General features: G+C 40.6%; 1 protein-coding gene across 1 annotated transcript; it reads right to left on the minus strand.

Annotated features, from left to right (window-relative positions):
* Nucleotides 1–1,847: 1,847 nt before the first annotated feature.
* slc47a1 (solute carrier family 47 member 1) lies at nt 1,848–17,585 on the minus strand. Its single transcript, XM_015961723.3, has 17 exons — nt 17,322–17,585; nt 16,887–16,988; nt 14,690–14,758; nt 14,439–14,587; nt 14,116–14,158; nt 11,821–11,865; nt 11,299–11,396; nt 8,533–8,630; nt 8,333–8,446; nt 7,988–8,055; nt 7,761–7,869; nt 7,577–7,652; nt 7,428–7,497; nt 7,197–7,329; nt 4,773–4,867; nt 4,527–4,631; nt 1,848–2,561 (listed from the first exon to the last, which is right to left on the minus strand). The coding sequence occupies exons 1-17, from the start codon at nt 17,526–17,528 to the stop codon at nt 2,202–2,204; spliced, it is 1,941 nt and encodes a 646-aa protein (XP_015817209.3). The 5' UTR covers nt 17,529–17,585; the 3' UTR covers nt 1,848–2,201.
* Between the last annotated feature and the right edge of the window lie 4,708 nt (nt 17,586–22,293).

The following is a 22,293-nucleotide window of genomic DNA, read 5'->3' on the forward strand; positions in this document are numbered from 1 at the left end:
ATGGTGAAACGTCTGTCACAAAAGCAAAAATACCAAATGAATGTAATGCAGTTGCTACATTTCTCCAGGTTGTACTGCAAATATCTTGGGATGATGCCAGGCAAAGCTGGCGTAGCCTGCTGGGGAGAAGACAATTTGGGCTTTACCCGTTACAGCTGCTGCCCCCGTGACCTGGACCTGAATAAGCGATGGAAGATGAGATGATTGTGTTTAACCTCCAAATTCTCACCTTTTTGTTTGGTGCATGATTTTATTACTCCTGTATAGGATGCCATGAACATTAATAATGGTTTTGATTAATTGGTAGTTCAGATTTCTAAAAGATTTAAATTGATGTTTACATTTTTAAAGAGAACAGTTAAATATTTTAAACCAGTTTTCCTGAAAAAGAACAACCAGTCAGGTGGTACACGGAAGTCAGCATCCTCGTTTCAGGAGATTAAAGTAATACTAGACAGTCTCCTGCTCCTCTGTCCTACTGGTTGAAAGTGGAATTACAACTGTCATAAACAACCCTGCTGCAGCTAGCGCTAACAATGAGCTAAAACTAACATGAGCCATCTAATACTAAAATAAACCACGAAGTAAAAAGAACCACTCAGTTAGACAAAAAATATTACCTACAAGTCCAGTAGCAACAAAGCCGGGTTACAATCAGTCCGTTATTTTGTAGCCTCCTTTAGCTCCCTCCAACTAGCATACTGCACCGATGTTCACTCTGACTTTAGCGCTTTGCTTCACCTCCAAAGACATTACTCTTTTACTTTTACTTCCAGGCTCTGCCACGATGCCAACAGAAAAAGCAAACATCTTATTTTTCTTTTTCTTGACAATTGGCAACCTGAAAATGCTAACCGCTAGCATAACAGCTAACAGCCATTAGATGTTATCAGTGCAGTGAGGCCATCAACATATTTACGAGTGAGGCTGGCACCACTCCTCCCCCGTTTCAAGTCACTGCTTAAGGCCCACTTTTACAACCAGGTATTTTTAAACCCTTGACTTTTTATTAATTATTTTTATTATGTGTTTCTTTTTATTGACCGTGATTATCTGCTTTGGTGTGTACTTTTATTATTGTGTTTTTGTTTTTATGTTGTGTTTTACGGTCAGCTGCCATGCCATTTTAAATGTGCTTTATAAATAAAGTTGGAATGGTATTAAGCAGGTAAAGAGTGCCCCCTAAAGAGCACCTACCCACTACAAAAAACTATCAAGTGCGGTTTTTGGTCAGCAGAGGTCTGCAGAGTGGTGTCAAAGATGAAACTGGTCAAGTTTCTTCCTCAACAATCACTGAGATCAATGTTAAAGCTCTGGCTTAAAGTTTAAAAAACAATCTGTTGTTGCTTTAAGTAAAGAAAATCACCTGCTCTGGTTAGATTTACCACATAATCCCAACCTTGACAGCAGTTTCCCTTGGAGACAAGTATATGAACGTTTTTTGTTCCGACCATAACAGTTTACATACAAACCATTGCACTCACAGCAAAACCGATGATTGTCACAGTGACGTCAAAGGGAATATTAATTTATTAATATCATTATTACTATTCAACATGTAAATCACGTTGGATTCATGCATGGATGCATTTTGCTCATCATCAGCAGAGATATTGTCACAGGCTCCTAACAGAGACTGTAATCTAGGCCCGCTCACCTCCAGAGTCTGCAATCAGTAACATGCTGTGGCATCATTAACAAGCGAAAAGTGACGGTAGGAACATTTCCTGTCAGCAGCATAGGAACAGGAGGTTATGTGTTGTTTTTGCTAAAGAAAACTGATATTAAAATTATCATCGCATTTGCTCTGAGAATGGGATGGTTGGCATCAAAAACCTGCGCAAAAAGACAATAAAGCAGAATTTATTTACACTTGTAGACATATTTACACTCATTCTTTTGATGTTAAAACATGGGAAAAAACTATTTAAGGTCAGTAAACAAGAAGACGATGTTTATCACGGTGCAATACATCAATCAGATCAAGAATATATGGAAAGATCAGAGGTTGTCTGTATAAAAACACTTGTTTCTCCATATTCTCTGTAATGCATGTTGAACCCAACATGGCCTTTGTTCTTACTGTCCATTTGCTTACTGCCTTCTGTGGATTTAGTCAGTTGTGCCGTAACAAGGCATTTTTCTCTGTGCCACACAGCTGAAACAGCAGCGTTCAGTCACAAGGTGTCACCATAAGTGGCTCAGAAGCTGGAGTTGAGTGACGCTGGAGTGGAGTCATTGGCCCAGATCAAGGTGAAGTTGGCCTTGCTCTGGATGCTGGGCTCTGGAGCGGGAAAGGCAATGTGGAAAGCAACTCCTATGGTCAGTGTGAGAATTGAAAACAGCAAAGCGAGGCCTCGGCGTGTGATCAGCTGAGAGATGGAGAGCTTTTCCTCAGCTTTGGTGTTTGAGGTGTTTTTGTCATCTTCACCCTCCCTCTTAGGACCTCCAACAGTCAAACCTTTTTCCTCAAACTCAAGAGTGGCCTTCAGCTCCACATCTTGGGTATTCACGGGATTGTAGCCATCTGTTTTAGGAGCTGGTTCGCTGCTCGACTGGGCCTTTATGATGCAAAAAATATAGTGCACAGTTTTAAACACATTGATCAAACACGGTATGTTTTGTGATAAGAAAGACTTCAGCAATGACAGAAGGAAAGGTGTAGAATACAGTAGTGTGACCAGCAAAAATGTCTGGTTTAGAGACAGTGTCCATAAGGAAAAGATCGGAGGCAGATCTGGAGGTTGCAGAGCACAAGATGTTGAGGTTTTTCTTTAGGAGTGACGAGGATGTATAGGCTCAGGAATGAGGATACCCGAGGGAAATCTCATGTCATGAAGATAAAGTCAGACTGAGATGGTTTGGACATGTCCAGCGGAGAGACAATTACCATGTTTCCACTATACAAAACAAAGCAAAGATGACAGGAAAAACAAGCTGGTTTGGTCTTTTTTCCTCTCAAAATCAGTGCTTGCAGGACTTTGCTATGATGTCAGCATATCGCGGCCATTTTGGCAGTAAGTGACGTCATTGATCGGCCAAAAGACATCCACAGAAATTAATGACATTACAAGTTTTATTCTGGCAAAGTACAGAGAGGGACTGTGACGTAAAATGACGTTTAATGACCAGAAGAAACATTGTTTTTTTACAACACTGTGTATGAGTCGACAAAGCGGCGTGAATAACGGCGTTGCCGGAGTATTTTCCTTTTGTTTAGTGACGACTGCCGATGTCATTTCCTACGGAGTTACAATCAGTCAGCATGAGTTAACCACAAGTCCCGCCCAGAGACTCTACCGGGCCGTTTCTGAGTAAATACCCCAATGCAGGTACTTAGTTGGTCCCTGAAATGACCCGGAAAGTGGTCCTAGCCCGGTGAACTTGAGAGACTCACATACCGTGAAGTTCCGGTAAAATTATGCAGAAGTTCAGATGGAAGAAACGGGCCTAATGATTACATGAGTATGTCTGTGAAGGTTCTCAGTCATCCAGGTCATAGTAGTCTAATGAGCTTTGAAAGAAAAGCGTCTGGACTTCTTTGAGTTGCTTGAAGATGAAGAAGGGTTTTCTCCAAACACAACATACCAGTGTACTTCAGGCCCAGCAACACACTCAGACAGAAACTGGTTCACCCGAAAGACAAAACTCCTAAACACAAACTGAACAATGTGGTGTATGCTGTACAGTGCAGCGAGGAATGCCCAGACCTCTACATCGGAGAAACCAAACAGCCACTTCACAAGCGCATGGCACAACATAGAAGAGCCACCTCCACGGGACAGGACTCAGCAGTTCATTTGCATCTAAAGGACAAAGGTCACTCTTTCGAGGATGCCAACGTTCACTTTTTGGACAGAGAGGACAGATGGTTTGAAAGAGGAGTAACGGAAGCCATTTATGTCCACTGTGAGCAACCATCTTTAAACAGAGGTGGTGGTTTACGACACCAACTGTCTGCCATCTATAATCCAGTTTTGAGATCCCTTCCCAGATGCCTCAACGCCCACGCATATCCTGGGCCATCTGACCTCAGGAATTCACATGATAAGAGTGGGGCCAGGCTTCACAATGAGCTCACCCGAAACTCTGGCTGAATAGGAACCACACCCACCCTCACACCTTGGCTCATGTTTATGTAGAAGATCATCAGGGGGTCTTTTGTTCCCTCTTCGGGGGGAAACTCCCACTGGGGTTTAAATCTGGGACTCTCCACCATTTGACCTTAGAACTGAAGAAGCCTCTTGGATGAGAGGTGAAACGTCTTCAAGCAACTCAAAGAAGTCCAGACGCTTTTCTTTCAAAGCTCATTAGATTACATGAGTAAGGTTTTGAGACATCAGACAGGAGGCTGAGAATAAGACCAAAACTCAGATTTATGGATGCGGTAAAAGAGGACATCAAGTTAGTTGGTGTGAGGGTAGAAAATGCAAAAGATAGGACCAATTGGAGACAGATGATTGGCTGTGGAGACACCTAAAGGAAAAAGCTCAAAGAGACGAAGAGGATCAGGACAGCATATTTACCGATTCCGGGCAGAGAGGGATGTCTGACAGCATTGCTTCATTCAGGACTGTACTGACGGGGCGTATAGGCGTCACAACTATCATCTTCCCAGCTCGCAACTGAGCCTAAAACACGATTGTAGGGTTCAAAATGCACAAGTATTAAATTAAAATAGAATTTATCTGATAAGACCCACAAAGGGATCCTTCTTTTGTTTTATGCACATAGATTGTACCATTTGTACACGAAACAAGGGACTACCTCACCTTCTGAGTGACTTTTTTCCAGTTGAGTTTAAAAATGAGAAAAAGGAAAAAGCCTGTCTGAAGGAGAACACAAAGTAAAAGACCGATCCAAAAGCCTGAAAGAACAAAACACAAATTCAGACACATGATCATTCAATTTCACCCTTTCATTTTTATTTTAGTAGTATTAATCGTTTCTCTCGGGAAACTGAAATGCTCAAATATTTAAAGGTACAAGTTAAGCCATTTTAATTATCTTTGCTAAACTTCCTTCTAGTGATTCTTATATTTGCTAAAATCAATACTGCAAATTTATTCCCCAAATTAGAGTCACCTTCAATGATGTAAATTTACAAATGGGTTTTTTGAGACCATTTCAAGATATACAAGTTTATTAGGCTCATGCAGAGGATATAATGTTCAGGATTCTGAAATTTAATAAAATTTCCATCTATGTGAACAGACATGTGCACATTCTGCACAGTTTGAGTGGATAGATAAGTTCACTGCGGCATGGGGGGGGGGGGGGGGTAATAGTGGACAGCAGGGAAAACAATCAAAGATCGGATGAAGAAATGGGAGATGGACTCAGTGGGCTTTTCTAATGATGCACCATTTACATACATGCAAACTATCTCCATTTCATTTAAATGTTGCTGGTCTTTGAATATTAGGTTAATGTAAAAGCTTCACAAAAACACTAAAGCCACTATGTCATATAAAATATAATACATTTAAAGGTGTAGAACGCTCATTTAATCAATACATTTGCAGTGGTATCTGGTAGGAATGAATGCCTTGCAAGCCGTACTCAGGGCAAAAAAGGCCCAGAAGCGTCTGGATCCGCACAGATGAGTCTGCTGCAGCAGAGGGGCACAACACGTCAGGATTTAGTGTTATTTCCTGATATTTGGAAATCTTGCCTCAGATTGGATAACAGCAACATGATGACCACTGACTCTGTTTGCTTTGTGACATGGATGTTTTATCTCTTCAAATAACACAAGCTTGCAGGAGTTCTGCCGTGTGGTTAAGTCGTTAATGCTAACGGTTAGCTTCTACTACCGTAAATCCTCTAATACAGGCCCGGGCCTGTATTTGACTCAAGCTCATCGAGCTCCAGGCCTTTATTGGAAGGAGGGCCAGAATTAGAGGCAGGCCTCTATTTCTATTTGAGCAAAATGAACTAATGGTTCGCTGGAGTTTTTGACAATTAAAATTGCGCCCACATTTTCTAAGTTAAACACATTTCTTTTAACAACGGTAGTTTCTGCTTCAGCCCTCTCCCCCCTCCCCCTGTGCAGTGGCCGCAAACTCACTGATGCGCCTGCAGTCGGAGTTCCTGCTGCTCTAAACATTAAAATAATTATTTCATTTTCTGTTCCTCACTTCTGATTACCTTCAATGGTGTCTGTTTGTTGCAACCACCAGGTACAAAAACTAACTTGTTTTTATTTGACTATTTTTCTGTCCTGTCTGTTTATTATCTTCCTGCATCTCCTCTCAGTCCTAAAGAAAAACTGCTACTTGGGTTCATATATATTCACCTTATGAGTTATCTTTGAACTGCAGTTCTAAAAGATCTACCGACCGCAAAAACAGCGGAGTGCAAGCTGCTCGCCAGCCGCATCAGTGATCGGTGCGTCGGAGGACAAGGTGATGCGCCCCGCTCCACAGCAGCGAAACGCGTCAGGTGCAAATAAAAGACAGAAAACATTAAAGGAAATGAGCCGACATGAACGATCGCGTGTCAGTACCGACGCTCTGGCACAACGCGTTGCCCCCCCGACGCGTAGGAGCTTGTCACCTGCTGACAGCAGGCTGCTGTCTTTTCCGAGGGCTGCATCTTGCCGGTCATTATCACGTGACAGCAACTAGTCGATGACGGGCATAAAAAGTCACTATAGTGAAGTCGACTAGTTCATACAACCCCTGCTACTGCTCCCCAGAGTGTTCTGCAGCATAATTAACACGTTCTCTTTGAACTTGATATCACATTTTCGCCTCCTCTTCGTCTCTGCACGGTTAAAGTTACCCTCGCGGTCTGTCACTGGCAAAGCAAAAGTGAGACGGCTGACACAACCGCCCCCGTACTTGCTTGTTACCACATTCCACCCAGCCACAGTAAAATACCAGCCATTATTCACCTCCGCCGACTCCGACACCGGCCAAAATATGAGACCCGGCCGTTAATTGAATACAGGCCAATATTAGAGGATTTACGGTATTTCTGCTTTCTCCTGGACACTAAAACAACAACAGCCTTCCTTGTTGCGAGTCAAGATCCATGAATGTTAAGTGACAGTGACAGTAGATCTGTCAGGCTTTTCAAAACCTAGAGTTTCACCATCTATTTTCTACCAGAAGCTAATTCAGGAGATAGGTGTAGGAGACTATTTCAGCCTGCATGAAATACTCAGAGTGACTGATTGCTGAATGAATTACCTAATAGTCTGAGCTTAGCAGCAAACATCAGTGCTATTCCTACAGGCAGGCCAATGATGTAGTAGGACACCAAGTTGGACAACGCAGCGATTTTCTGCATCCCAGATCCTACAAGTATTCCTGAGCAGACACACTAAGAAAAGAAGGATTTGTGCATATAAGAACACTGATTTAATAAAACAATCCCTGATTCATCACAAGTCTCTAGTGTTTGAAGGAACACAGGCGTACCAGAAGTGCATCAAGGAACTGCAGAAACATGTAAACGGTTATATTTTCTGACACCGTCTCCACGATGTTGCTGCAGAGAGGACACATTTAGATCATCACAAATATCCTGTATGTGGTAAAAAGTGAAAATGTGTTGGATCAAAACGCACACATCAGTGGTGAATATGTAGCCAACCACAGACTTGGAACCAGCAAGGACAAAACCCTGGAAAACAGCGAGGACTCCTGCAGCAGGGAAACAAGACTGTGATCTCAGTATGGACATTTTAGATGTTAAATGTTGTTCTTCATGATTTACACAGACCAGGTCTGTTTCATCCCATCTGTATTTACCTGATAGAACCAAAGTAACTTTGCAGATGACTATTGCTCTGGAGGTTTCTCCGGCTCCCAAAGCATTCCCGACACGGACGCAAGCAGCTGCGTGGACTCCGAGAGGGAACTGCATCAAACAATTTAAGACACTTCTTCAAAATGCGCTTTACTTGGGGTTTCAGCTAAATATCATTCTAGAAAATAAACAACAATGACAGATAAAAATTAAATATCATAATTCATACCATGTATGTTATGGCTCCTATTTCCAACAACACGTGCTGGGCAGCCAGATCCACCTCTCCAAGAACACCTGACAGGGATTCAGACATAAACTCTGGGAAATTCACTCAGAAAGATGTCACGTAAAATTATGAGGTCAATTATCAAAGAAAACAAGTTCCACAATTAAAAAAGATGCAGCATATTTGGTTTTTAAAATTTACTTTCCACTCAACCAGACAGGATTTACACAAGGAAAGGTTGTACAGAGTGAATTAAAGCTATGCAAACAGTGATTACAGTTATCTTTCAGTGGGGGAAGTGGTCAGGAAATTATTGTGATTCATGTGATGGATGTATCTGTTTACCTGCAAGGAAACCACCAACCTCCCAGATCCACCACTCAAAGCAGACCATGAACGTACTGGGAACGGCCAGCTTCATGTAGGAGCCCCAGTCCTGCAGACAGTCAGTGGACCAGCCTGCAGAAATGTTCAAATGTTCACGGTTCCAAACAAAAAATACAATACTTTCATTAATTTTTAAGATGTTTGAATATGGATCTAACCTCCCCAAGTTTGTTTATGGAGCTTCTTCCATCTGATGTAACCAAAAAGCAGCAGACAGATGACGATCTGAGAGAGACTGTTGGCAATTGCTGATCCACTGAAACAAAAGAAGATGTGATTTTTTTTAAACTACTGAAAGAAGACATGAGGGACAGTCACACACTGGCTCTTAAGGGGGGTATGGATGGCAACCGATAAATTAAACGCTTTGTCTAAAAATAATTAGGAACGGGACATTCACGATGATTGGATCCTGATCCAGCCATCAAAGTGCCCGCTGACCTCTCCTCCCTTTGTGTGCACAAATCGTGTGTTCTTGACTCGGAACAGCTGAACCAAAAGTGATGCCAGAACCGGGCTATATACTGTCAAAGACGGAATATTCCATTTTGTTTTCATTGGATTTAATTTAAAGGGATACTAAGCAGTTTTGCTTGCTTTTAGCACCCCCTAGTGTCCGTTTGTGGAAGCAAAACTATCTCCTCGCTGAGCGTTTGTCTTTTTAACACCTTAATCTAAAGCTTGGTATATGCTTCTGCGTCAGCTCCACAAGGGAGACACGCACGGATTGACCGAAGCGTTTTGGCTTCAGACTTGTTTGTTTCCTGGTGTGGCAAGGTGGACAAACGAGGGCCCGGGTGGGATTCGATCCCCAGACTCCCGGGTAAGAGTCATGCATGCTAACCAGTCAGCCAAAGGAACATCCCCTTGGCCAAGTAGCCAGGGTGCATGATCAATCGGGACACTGTGACAGGACGCTCACACTGCCACACTGGGAAGTGTTGCAAAGCAATTCCCCGCCAGGACAACAGAGGGCGTAGCGCTGTTCTTGGGGTATCCTGCTACCATTAAGGTCATGTCTGGTCAACAATCCTCCAGATGCAGCGCTGATATTTACTATTGTGCATTTATATTGTGCACATGTATCTCAGAGACTTTTTAACACAGACACATTTGTCCCTCATTTTCCTCTGCCTCTTCATGCAGTCGCCACCATCAAACCCACGTTTTCCGTAATTTCATCCACGAATAAAACCTTTGCTGTGCATCTTTGTGCTCCTTCAGTCACCAGTGTATACACGTTCATATCATCATCAGACTTTTCCCAAGAGACTTTCTTCAATCTAGTCCGTGTCTGTTGCTAGATATCTTTCTCTTTTTGTTTTTTGAGAGGTGTTGACGAAAGGAAGTGGCGTCCTGACTCCTGATCGATCACCATTTTGCGGTCTCCATCGATTCTGATGGACAGTTAAAAATGAGACATGTCTCTGCCAGCCTCTGCGGGCCTGCCGCAAAGCCCTTGCATCAATGCATTATGGTGTTGCATGAATCCCCACTGACACTGATGGAGAAGCATAGATCAGACTTTAGTAAGGTAAGTCTGAAGAAAAGTGGTTTGACCTTTAAATTCTGCATTTGTCATAAGTAGCTTGATTGAATGGAAAGAAAATCGTCTCCTGTGGCATCTTCAAACTTGTTAACTTATTTATTCAATACATTTGCATTGTTCTCTAGTGTAAATCAATGCCTTATGGGCTATTTTTTAAATAGCTATGATGCTCCTGTTCTGAGATGCATAAGTTTGCTGGTACAGAGGTGGGTTGAAAACAGCAGGATTACTCATTTTTCATGATATGCACACACCTCACTTCTGATTGACTAAAAGAACGCGTTCAGCCAAATTACAGTCACTATCAACAAGACACTCCCTTCGCTGCAAAAAAAAAGTTTCCTGTGGGCGGGCGCGAGCCAAGATGGGCGAGACCATGGATGTAAATTCAGTGTGACATAGATATGTGAGGATTTTCAAATTTTAGCATCAGAAGCTAATGCAGGAGATAGGTGTAGAAGACTGTTTTCATGTTCTGCCTGCATGAAAATCTCAGGGTAACTGATTATAATCAGAAATAAACATTTAAACATTTTTTTCAGTCAATCACACCTTTAAAGAGCAAGTCACCCCCTACCAGAGTCGAACTTTGAAAAATGCACCAAAAGGAGGCGTTGCATGGTAGACTGAGAGGGCGGAGCCGCTAACAAATACACGCACACAGGCTCACAGTGGCATTGTGACATCATATGGTACCAGCTAACCTCATAGGGTACCGTTTAGACAATAGCAATGGTAGATTTAAATTCAAATGTAGTGCAACGTTTTAACCTTAAGAGGGCGCAACACTGACAGTTTTAAGCAGAAAATTTAAATTTGAACATAAGATGCACAAAAGCACAATTAGACACTCATTTATATAGTTTATCAGCAAAGAAAGTTGTTTTTGGGTGAGCTGCTCTTTAAGGGTTTTTGAATATAGGAGTTTTTACAGCCTGACAAAAGAACGTATTTGCAGTTAGCAGGAGTCCTCTGCTAGATTTGGGACAGGAGGGGGGTGGGGGGGACCCAAATGGTCAACGGCTTGATGAATCAAATGTTTGTCCAGCTGGAACAAGAGTCCTCTGTTCTTTTTTATCTGTTCCATTCTACCTCCCTCTCTATATGAGGTTCAAGAATAATAAACTTTAGTGAACGGATGACTCAGCCAGAACAAAAAACAAATCACCCTTCTCAGAAACATGACTGGACAAAATGCATCCTCTGACCCAGTTCTCAACCATTATAATGCATTCACCCTCAAATGTGACATTGTTGATGATGCTTAAGCAGCACTCTTCATCTCCATCTGCAACGTGACGTCTGATATCATATCAAGTAATACAAAGTCCGTGAACAATTACTGTAAAAGATAGGGAAGGTTTGACACACTTACACAGCTCCCATTTTGAGAAAGGAGATTAAAACATAGTTGATCCCCAAGTTAAAAATGTTTGCTACTGCAGCCGTGTACATCTGAGGAAGAATAATCCCCTGAGAGATATGAAAAAAGCCAGGAATTCACAATTAGTCTGTGCAGATAATCACACACATAATTACACAGATAAGATAAAGTAAAGCCTGTTTTTTCCAAGGAAAATATAGAAAAATCAAGCAGTGTAGCTTTAGGTCAAAAACACACTATAAATGTGTAAAATTCCTATTAATTTCCCACATTTTAATGTGAAGTTAGCATCACTAAAATGTAATTTTATGAATAAATAAATAAATAAATAAATAAATCATCATGAAACTCCATCAAAGATATTTTTGTTCAGACACAAGCACCTGAAATCAAAATCAAAATACTTAAAAAGTTGTTTTAATCCATTAAAAATCAAAGTGTTTTTAGCTCATGCTGGCACGATGAAGTGAGAATAAAAACAACACATTAAAGCACATCTACTCATAAACCTACTTGGTTTTGCAGGTAGGAAACCTGCAGCTGATGCAGGAACATGGCCTAAAACAAAACGACAAAAATGTCATCATAGAAAAAATGCATACCTCTCATTTAGTAAAGGGGTATGCTGTTTTTTAAAGCGGAACATATATTTGAAGAATTAATTTCCTATAAGTCATGAAATGAAACAAATTTAAAAAAAAATTCAACATTTTGTGTCTCTTACAACTTATTGTAAATAATTTGTATTTTCAGATTAGATAAATGAAGAATTACTCAGACTTTAGTTGTCTTTTTCCCCTCTTTAGTCTAACATGTCCAGTAGAATGTCCTTCATTACAGCTCCCAACAGATGTATATGTTTATTTGGATTGTGACAGAAATGAAGCCACGAAAGTAACTGCTTGGAAATCAAATGCAGAAGCATTAATCCACTTCTGGAACTTCTGGGTAATTTTACCGGACCTTTGCTGCATGTGCATGTTTCCAATTCACTGGGCTAGCCCGAGAGGACCAACCAAGTCCTGCACTGGGGTTTGGATTGTACTCAGAAATGGCCTGGTAGAGTCGCTGGGTAGGACTTGTGGTTGACTCATTCTGATTGGTTGTAACCAGGTAGTACATGCTATCAGCAGACGTCGCCAAACTAGCGTTTGTAAAACTGGAAGAAATGCTGGTGAAACAAATAAGCAGTAGTGACGCTGCTTTAAAATCGCAGCTGCTAAACTCCCAATGCTGAAAACTCCTGCAGAAATCTCGCCCACGGTGGAGTAATTTTGGCCACTTAGTGGTCACCTACAGAGCGCCACAAAAATGATGCTTCTGCTGGTCATTGAGCACCACATTTTAGGTCAGACAACCACTCTCCCGTCCCCTGAAACAATTAAATTAAGACATACTTTCATAGAATAGGGAGTCTAGTCTCCTTCCCTTCCGGTCGGCTCATGGGCCCCGGAAGAGTGAAAAAATGCATGCAGTGAGGCTATAAGAGCTACTTTCTAATATCTTATGGCCTGAATCGCACACATGTTCTACTTTAATTTAAATGAAACGTAATGATGTGTGTTTTGACCACACCTGTCATGTACTTTGAGATTTATCAGTTTGTAAAAATTTGTCGGCAGGAATCTCCTCTGTCCAGTGTTCCAAGTTCTCAGAGTCCCCAAGTCCAGTGTTCTGGTGTTCCCTGGTCTCCTGTGTTATGTGGCCTTGTGGGCGTCTGGTATCTGCCCCTTAAGGGGGGGGGGGGGGGGGGGGGGGTACTGTCACGTTCTGCCCCTGCCTTCCTGACTGTGTCTCTCTCCTGCCCTGATGAGCCCTTATTGTTCTCACCTGCCCCTTGTTAACCTGCCCATGTGTTCCTGATTTCCCTGTGTATTTATACCTCCCTCCTTGTGCCAGTCTTTGTCAGATCATTGTTGTTTGTAGTCACTGTTGTTTTGTTCCTGTCGTTCCCATTCCACCATTAAAACCGTTTTTATTTTTCATCCCTGCCTGCTCTCCTGCCTCCTGAACTCCCCACCACACATGGTCCATCACCTCCAATCCACACCTGCAACATGACACACATGGCAATATTGATGGTGGTTCTTTCCTCCCTAAAGAAACATTCGAAGCTCGCTAAACTTACAGCTACTTTCCCTCTGCTCTTCCCTGGTTCCTGTCTGGTTCAATGACGTCAATTTGGTGATGCGCACTTGTAGCCCTAGATGTATTTTCACACAAAACCTAAAATAACTTTTGCCCCCGTTGAAAAATAAGTGCTTTTATGGCATCGGAATGTGTCTTTAAAATTCACGGACATCATATGGGAAATCCATGGCACGCATCTAACGAGATTAAAAAATAGCTTTTATAGCCCCGTTGACTTGCATTCATTTTATTCTTACTTCCGATGACCCGTGGTCCAGAAGTAGATGGGCGTGACTTAGGCTCCCTATTGAACTTTTACTGTTATTAAGGTTCGTAGACATGTTTTGCGTTGATAAGTGATGTCCCTCACGGCCAAAATGGTCGTGATATAGTGGCATATTACCAAAGTCCGCAAAGGGCCAATTTTGAATGGAGACACAATGGCTGAAAAGACGAGGCAGTTGTATTCTCCCTGTTGCCTACCCCCTTCCAGAAATTACTTGGAATCCCAAAATTGAAAACACAGCATTAAATATATATAAATAATTTTATTTTGACTGGCTTCCTGATGATCAGCAGCAGCAAACATGCTGCATCTGTGAAAAACTGTTTAATCGTGACTGTTGGTTTAAAACTGCCTTCGGAATGTCATTTGAAGCAAATGTGGATTTTACTCACTGGAACAGCTGGTAGAAACATCATCACATAGAGCTGTGCAATTCTGAAATATAAGCAATAATATTTCCATAAGCCTTGCATCACATGAACACAATGCACATTGTGTTAAAGTGACAGAAATCTACTCTTGGGGTCATGCAGTACATGCAAGACTTTGGTAAAGGAGCATGAAACACTGAGCAATAAAAGATAAAAAACAAAGTAATATAGATGTTCCTACTGCTGATAAGAATTACAGCCATGGTACTAAAGATCAAGACATGCTGTTCAGCTTTTATATCCAAATACGCCGAGGAGACGGTGTGTCAGCGTCATTGATTTACCTGGCCACCTCCTCCTCCTGCTGCAAGAGGAGCAGTAGATTATGCGCGTTGATGAGAAGACCCCAACAGGGCAGACAAAACAGCAGAAGGATGAGGGAACTTCTTTGCAGTATCACCCCTACACGTATCATGTTCTTACCGCCAAAAGTCTTCAAAGCAGAAGGAGGAAAATCTTATCAACTTTCTTCAAAAAATTTTTGGGGGGGAGGTTGTGACACACAATTGATCCACAGATAATGGGATTTGCTCACCTGAGAAATAAGTGTGTCACACGCCAGAGCTAGGCCGTAGCCCGTTGCAGTTGTGGTCACATTAATGGTCTGAAGAGTGAGGAAAAAATTTATGGGTTAGACCTGAGTTACGAGATTTTATTCCGAGTTATGTGAGAAGTTCATCAATTCTTTTTTATCTAATTAAAACCAACCATTTGATAGAACTCATTTTAATCCTGCTTTAGGCATGCAATTAAACAACACATAAATAAACTACAAATATTGAGTTGTTTCACTAAAAAGTTAAAAACCAGTACGTTACTTGACAATTGTAAAATTATTACTGGTGTTATTGTGACATCATTACTACCTTTTATTGCATTATAGCCCTCATAATTCCTCCAGTTTTCATTGTGTGCACATTGAGTGGATAAAATTGTGAATTAAACCCAAACCCAGTGTGAAATTATATTTGCAAAATAATAGTTTCATAAACGTACATGAAAACTGGAACCTGAAGACAAAAGGACCAAAACGCCTCCAAGTGGTGGGCTGCAGGACATGTTTTAAGCCGCTCCCCCACCATGTAACCACTTTTAAATACTATGGTCAGCTCCATAGACATCATATACCTGTACATAGACACGATGTGGACTGGCAGAGCTGGCATAGCAACAGACCGCCATCTTGGTTGGGTCTCCATTCACCACCAATGCATTTATTTCTACTGAGGATGATGTTTACCCAACTAAAAAACACATTTTCTTATTCTTTTTCACAAAATCAGACACATGGTATGGCATGATAGTTAAAATATAAATATTATTAAATTAAATAAATTAAATTCAAAATCCCATCAAGTAAGCTGGAGAAGTCAACAGTAATCCCACGTAACATGTTTTCAATAGTGCGCCGGTTGTTGCAACCATAGGCTGCATAGTTGCTTACTCTGCCTTGACTCCAGTGGTGTTTAGCTAGTGAAGGACCCATTCAATATGGTGGTGATGCCGTTACGTTCTCCAGCACCCAAAGGCGAGTCTACGTATTTATGTCTATGGTCAGCTCAGCCTGCCCCCACGCAGCTTGGTTGTGTTTACATTGCATTCAGAAACACGGATGTGGGCGAGGACATGGGCAGACTCCGCTTAGCAGAGTGGTGTGAAGTCTGTGGTGTCATTCCTAACAAAAGTGGGCATGAGCGTGATCAGTTGAGATAAGTGGGATTAGACGGTTAAAAACAATGGAAGATGTCGAGGTACTTTTATGTGGCTCTTGTTGAGGAAGAAACTCCATCAAAACCATAAGATCAAAACAGAAATCAGTATATGTGACAGTCCGCCTTTTAAATAAAGGACCTCTTTCAGCTCGTGTCTCAAAGACAAGCCCAAGTTGTTCAAAGTTGATGCCAAACAAGTGCCATTCTTGAGCCTCTGCCATATTTGTAGTTTTTCTCCAGTGCAGTTCTTGTGCAAAGGCTAGTACTAAAGGGCATGCAAGCATATATATGTGCAGAATTATGTTGGACTAAGGCAGACAGAAAATTTCTAATCAAACTGGCAAATTGATCTGCTTTGATGCAACATTTTCAATCATTGCTGAGCACAAGTACAAGCTGCATTCAGTCACTTACAATGGTTTATTTCACTGAGCATGTTTTTTATTAGTCAGACTTGAATGTGGAGACTAGTTTTCAGCTATTTGTCAAAGATAATTTAGACTAAAATAACTTCTTATCTGAATCTGATTGACCCTTTGATCTGCAGTGCTTCTGCTAATCTTGAGTCTTGCTAAATATGCCTCGGTGTCTAGAAAAAACAAAGTATACCTAATGGATTAGTCCATTTCTATTCAATTCTGCTCAGCTCAGTTCTGTATAGCTTTTTTTAATTTGTCATACATTTTCAAAAAGTTACCAAAAACCTTTTTACTTAAAATGGCATATCATTTAAAGGAATGCCCATGGAACAAATTTGTTGCCATGTATTTGTTTTTCTTTGATAGAATTTTTTATTTCACTGCTCATTTCCATTTTTTTTTTATTGTCAGTTAGGCTGTAAACTGATGCAAGATTTGAAAATGAAAGGCCTTAAAATACCCTCAACATGTGTGGAAATTTTTGTTTTTCTAAGGTGACAAGTATTTTATCCCTCTGCAAAATACCCTCAGAGCTCATACAACTATCATACGAATACAAACATACAATAGAACGACATCTCAATCTGCAAAAAGGCCATACCGCTGAGGCGATTGCAAATCCAGCCAGTTCTGCATTTCCAATGTGACCACAGAAAATGGTGTTGACAAAGGGCAGGAGAAAGTTCAGGATCCGAGCCAGCAGCTGCAGAAATAAGTCGACATTTGACAAAATGCATACAACGCCCCTCACTAGTGCATCAAGTTTTAACTACCGGCTGCACACACAACTTGTGAGTAACAAAGTTGGAGAGCAGAATTTGAAATCAGCAGCCAAGTGCTAATTTGTTCGTAAGTATAGGCCTCAAATTTTTACTTACTGCACACTCTATAAATTTCACAAGTGATTGCATGATTAGATTGAATTATGCACAGCACATCAACATCTACATCAGAGAAAAATAGTAAAGAATGAATTCCAATCTGATTATTTTATAAATAACAGACTTGACCAACATTTCAGCGTTCCTCCACTCACCAGAGGGCCCGTGAGGCGTAAGACGTGGTAAAGTTCCTCTCTGTAGGCTGGTGGCAGCCAGCGTTTCACGCACGCACACCGGAACAGTTTGGAGCTGGCAAATGTTGTTGCCTCATCCCCGTGTGCCCCCTCCGTCTTGGCAACCCCGGAGACTGGCTCTGCACCCGGCAACGGGTGTGCAGGTTCCAGAGAACCCTGCTTCTCCATTCAAACACAAGGGAAAAGGAGCACAGGAGCAACAGAGGAGGAAGAAAAGTTACAGAACAAATCAGCAGGGTGTGGGAGGGGGGGGAGTAAAAGGGTGAGAGGGTGAGGCGAGGGGAGCCAGCCAATCTGGGCTTAGAAAAACGGCACATAAAGTTCTTTTAAATGGAGCGTTGTTTGATAAGAGAGGAGAAGAGGAGCTGCAGCACCTGTATTCCCCACTGGCTCGCAGGGATGACTAAGCCTGGTATAAGGCACCGATACGGAGGTCACATCAGGGCTATTGAGTGTGTTAGGTTATTGTTGGAGGGAACACACATAGGCTGGGTACACAATGTGAGTGAGTGAGTTCTAAGTGCATGTTTTGGTGTGTGGGTTTGCACGAGGGGTCTCGCAGGGCTCAGTAGTAATCTGATGAGGAATGCCAGTTTATGCAGCTTGTTTACAAGGAGCGTCAACCTCAAAAAACTTAATCCATTAATTGCATCCGTCGTGTTTGTGTGCACACAAGAATTTGCCACTGATCATATCTGGCCGGCTGAACTTTGGTCACTCGCTATTCTTATGTTATTTCCACACAAAGAGACAATGTCACAAGAGCAAAGAGACTTCCCAACCCAACTTGAACCTTCATTCACAAACATTTATGGCACTTCCGCGGCCGGTGTGTCCCCGGCGTAAGTGACTTCTCCTGGTGTGTTAATAAGTAATGGCGGCTGAGCTGATTTGATTACAGAAGTTTAGATTACCCCCAAAACCGAGATGCTATCGAGTGTATCAGAATAGGAGGAGACAGGCAACAGATACACAGACAGGCAAACACTACATTTTACGCTGTATGGATGTGTGAGATGGTTATAATTCTGTCAATCAGAGCATAAACACGGACATTGTTTTACAGTCATTCAAAATGTTGCAGCTGAGAATGACCTTTGATCTTTCATAAAAAATCTCACATAATGACTTCTTAAAGGATGACTGGAGCAATTATCTGTCAAATACTAAGTGTAATATTTAGAAAACTAAAACTATTACTCATTAAACTAGCTGGTTGTGACAAAATTACACAAGAGATTGAGCGACAGATTGAAAATCAGATGAGCAGCTACAGGATTATCAAAGGTTCAGCCTCAAAATTACGAGAAAATTTCACTTTTGGTATAGAATAGGTAACTTTGTGAAATAGATATTTAACTTGTGGGTTTTATTGGGTTTTTATTCACAGAAGCCCATTTGCAGGACTATGCATTTATGTAAAACATTTTAATGTTTATCATTTTTAACAGATGTAGCGTTGACAATCTACACACTAGGATTTAACACTGTTTTCTATCAGCTTGGTTAGATCCTGAGAAAAGATCAGGCACATTAGCATATGAACTTATATCATATATAAATATCTAGGATATTATACAATCGATAGAAGTTCATACACCAACGGGCTTGGTCTATATTTCATCCAAAGATTAATTTTTAATTTAAGATAATTAAATTTAATAGCAAAAGGTTATTTATTAAACAGAAGACTTAATGGATTTTTTGCTTATTCAATAACCAAATATGCACCTTTCGGTGTTTCATTTCAAAGAAGAGTCAGGTTTAAAAAGTTAAAAATTTATTACTAACAATTTTTAAAGATGACCATTAAAATGACAATTTAAAGAAATGACAATTTGTAACAGCTTTGATATTAAAACTTGGTATTAAAAGCAAACCTGTGTCTGGATGGAAAACTAAAATGAAATGCGATGCTTGGGTGCGTGGATGGATCTCAGAAGATTTCTTTCAGAGAGAGAAACGCGTTCTGGGTGAAAACGTTGTTTTGCAGCTAAATGAGTTGGTTCTTAGAGAGAACAGCATCAGACGCCATCTGTCGGAAAGTGTCTACCTCACCCAGTTCAGGGGCCCTGCTGTGGGTCCGAGATGTCAGGTGGAGATGGTTTCCTCCGAGCACGAGGTTGGTAGGACCTTAGTGCGACTCAAATCAGTCCTGACATGTCTCTGGGTCACAACAACTGATGAAACTATTTGCGTCTCAAAATCAATAACTCTGAAGGAGTTTTGCGTCAGCTGGTTACAGGTGCGTTTATTCGGAGCAATTCTATCAGCGTGACAGAACAGCTTAGTGGAGGCGTCAGGCGGCCGACCCTCGTCCTCTGATTGGTTCAAGAACTGGACTTGAGCTGCGGAGATTTTGGTTTAAACAAAACCTCAGAACACGCCCTCTCAGCGTCAGAAAGCTTGTTGTTATGGAGCAAAGACATGTGAGGTGGTTACTCTGGATTCAGTTCTGCATGATGTGTACACGTGCGAATGACCTTCTGGTTATTGATCACACATTACTGATTATCATATATAATAATTATTATTAACCCAAAGAATAATTAGTCATTTCGGTAATTAAATACATTTATACTGAACCATGATGATTATTTATGATGATTACAATAAACAGTAAAAAGAGTTTATTAAAATTATTATTTTAAAATCTTGAAGTGTCCTTCATCTTGGGACGGAACAGCAGACAGATAAAAGATGGTGTTTAGCAGGTTGCACGGCTCCTGTGATGGATAATCTGTGGAACAAAAGTTACAGCTTGACCCAGCTGACCTAGCTGGGGAAGTGTGACCTTTGGGACACAAAATGAGGCCATTCATGTTCCATGTGACACAGAATAAACATTTACCTCTGTTTATCCCTCTCTCTCTGATGGGGAAGTGAGAGAAACATTCAGATTCATATAGATGTACTCACGTTTCTTGTTTTGGAAACTCAGCATTGATTACTTACACACAGTGGTGCCCCCAAGGGGTGGCTAGGGGGGCCTGACCACCCCTGGAAAATTGACAACACCCCTTAATAAATCACTCTTGTGTTCACACAAACCATACATTAATTTTGTTTAATTATGACTTAAATGCTTAAGCAAATAAATAAATATATTTAATGTTTTTTAAATTATTTATTTAATAAATCCAAGTTTAAAAATATATGTGAATTTCACTCAGGCTCACTAGTTTCAAAAGTTAAGTCCCAGTAGGAACATGCAACTGTTTAAAAATTCTACATATTTTGAAACAATAACTGAAAACATTTTTTCTGAAATGTTTGTGTTTCTTAAATTTGAGGAAAATGGTTTGGTTACATAAGCCTTTTGTTTTTTTAATGATAAAGAAGGGCAGCGCAAGGCAATGCATAGCTACAGGCTAAACTCTCCAGAGCAAACACATGCAGGGACCAATTTGTTGTGCCATCCCAAAATAGTCACTGGCCCCCCTATGAAAATATTTGGGGGCACCACTGCACAAATATGCAATTAAAAAAAGAGTCATTTTAGTGTGTGATGTCCCTGGTTAAAGACCTTTTCAATCAACAACCAAAATGTATAATATAATTGCACATGAACTAAATGTTTTTTTTTTTGCTTTGAAAACATGCTTGTTATAAGATCAAAAGTCATCGACACCAACAGAGGGAATCACAGGATTATTCAACAGTCGTTTTACATGGTGGACACCCATCCACTCACTTAGAAATAGATTAGATTCAAAAGGATGTGCTATTCAAGGAATGCCTGCTAGAAGACACAAAATGCAAGAGTAAAAGCTGGAGCTCTAAGGTGAAAGAAGCTCAGAGAAACTATTTAAGTGGTCCTGGCCTTCAGGTAATGTCAGACAAAAGCAGATATTGTGTTTGAGCTGATAAAAGTGAATGTGGGAAGATGATCTTCAGCTAAGATGCTTTTTTAATTTTTCTTTTTCAGATTACATCTAGTTTGTGTTTAAGTACCAGAAGTGTGATCATTTGTGTTTCTCTTGTGATTTTTGACTCATTTTTATTTGTTGAAAATTTCATCATAAAAGAACTTAATACACTTTTCAATTCATGCATGGCATTGTGTTAATTTATTTTAAAAATTTTATTTTCTTATTTATCTTTTATGGTAAAAAAAATTGTTTCTGTCATAAATTAAATAAATTAATCGAAATCTAGAATAAATATCTATTTAACCCTAAAACTGAATTATATAGTGGGTAATGTAATATCATGTAATGTTGTGCAATTATATAAAAGTAATAGAGAAATAATTTTGGCCCTCACCATCTGTAGATCCTCCACCAGAGAGCAGCAGACACGTATGGATGGGGCAGGTTTTTGTTTGAAAGTGTTAATTCTAATCCTGGCCTGATGTGATTTGTCTTTTATTAAGTGAGTGATTAGCTCAAAATTAGCTTTTTATTTATTAATGAAATAAAAAACATCTTTAAAGAGCAAGAAAGCTTTTTAAAAACTTGGATGGCTAAATTAAACCAAAAAAAAGGTATTTCAGCAGTCACCAAGAACTCAGAATAATTACAGAATCCACGTTAATGTCTCTGGATGCAGACGTGTCGTATCAGCATGTTCAGCTACATTCTGTCAGCCTCTGCAATGTCATTTTAATAAACCAGCTGCCTTTTTTTGCCTCCTCTAATCTGCTCTCTGTATGCTGCATTAAATAATTCATCATCTTTATTAATTAGCAGCTGTTTGTTTCCATAACTCTGAACTTGTTTCTGCTTTAAAAAACACATGTTAGGGTTCCCCCTGACTACAGTTAATCATTTGAGATTAAGAAAACATGGTTGGAGCTGACAAGGAAATAATTCACCTCCTTTTACTGCCAAGTTAAGGTCTTTTACTTTGAAATGGTAAAAAGGGCTCCAGTAAGAGCGTCCCACTGATGCCTTTTTGTCTTCCATCGTTTACTTTTGGGCTTAAATAATAA

This window comes from Nothobranchius furzeri, chromosome 10 (genome assembly GCF_043380555.1).
Source record: "Nothobranchius furzeri strain GRZ-AD chromosome 10, NfurGRZ-RIMD1, whole genome shotgun sequence".
Lineage (NCBI taxonomy): Eukaryota > Metazoa > Chordata > Actinopteri > Cyprinodontiformes > Nothobranchiidae > Nothobranchius > Nothobranchius furzeri.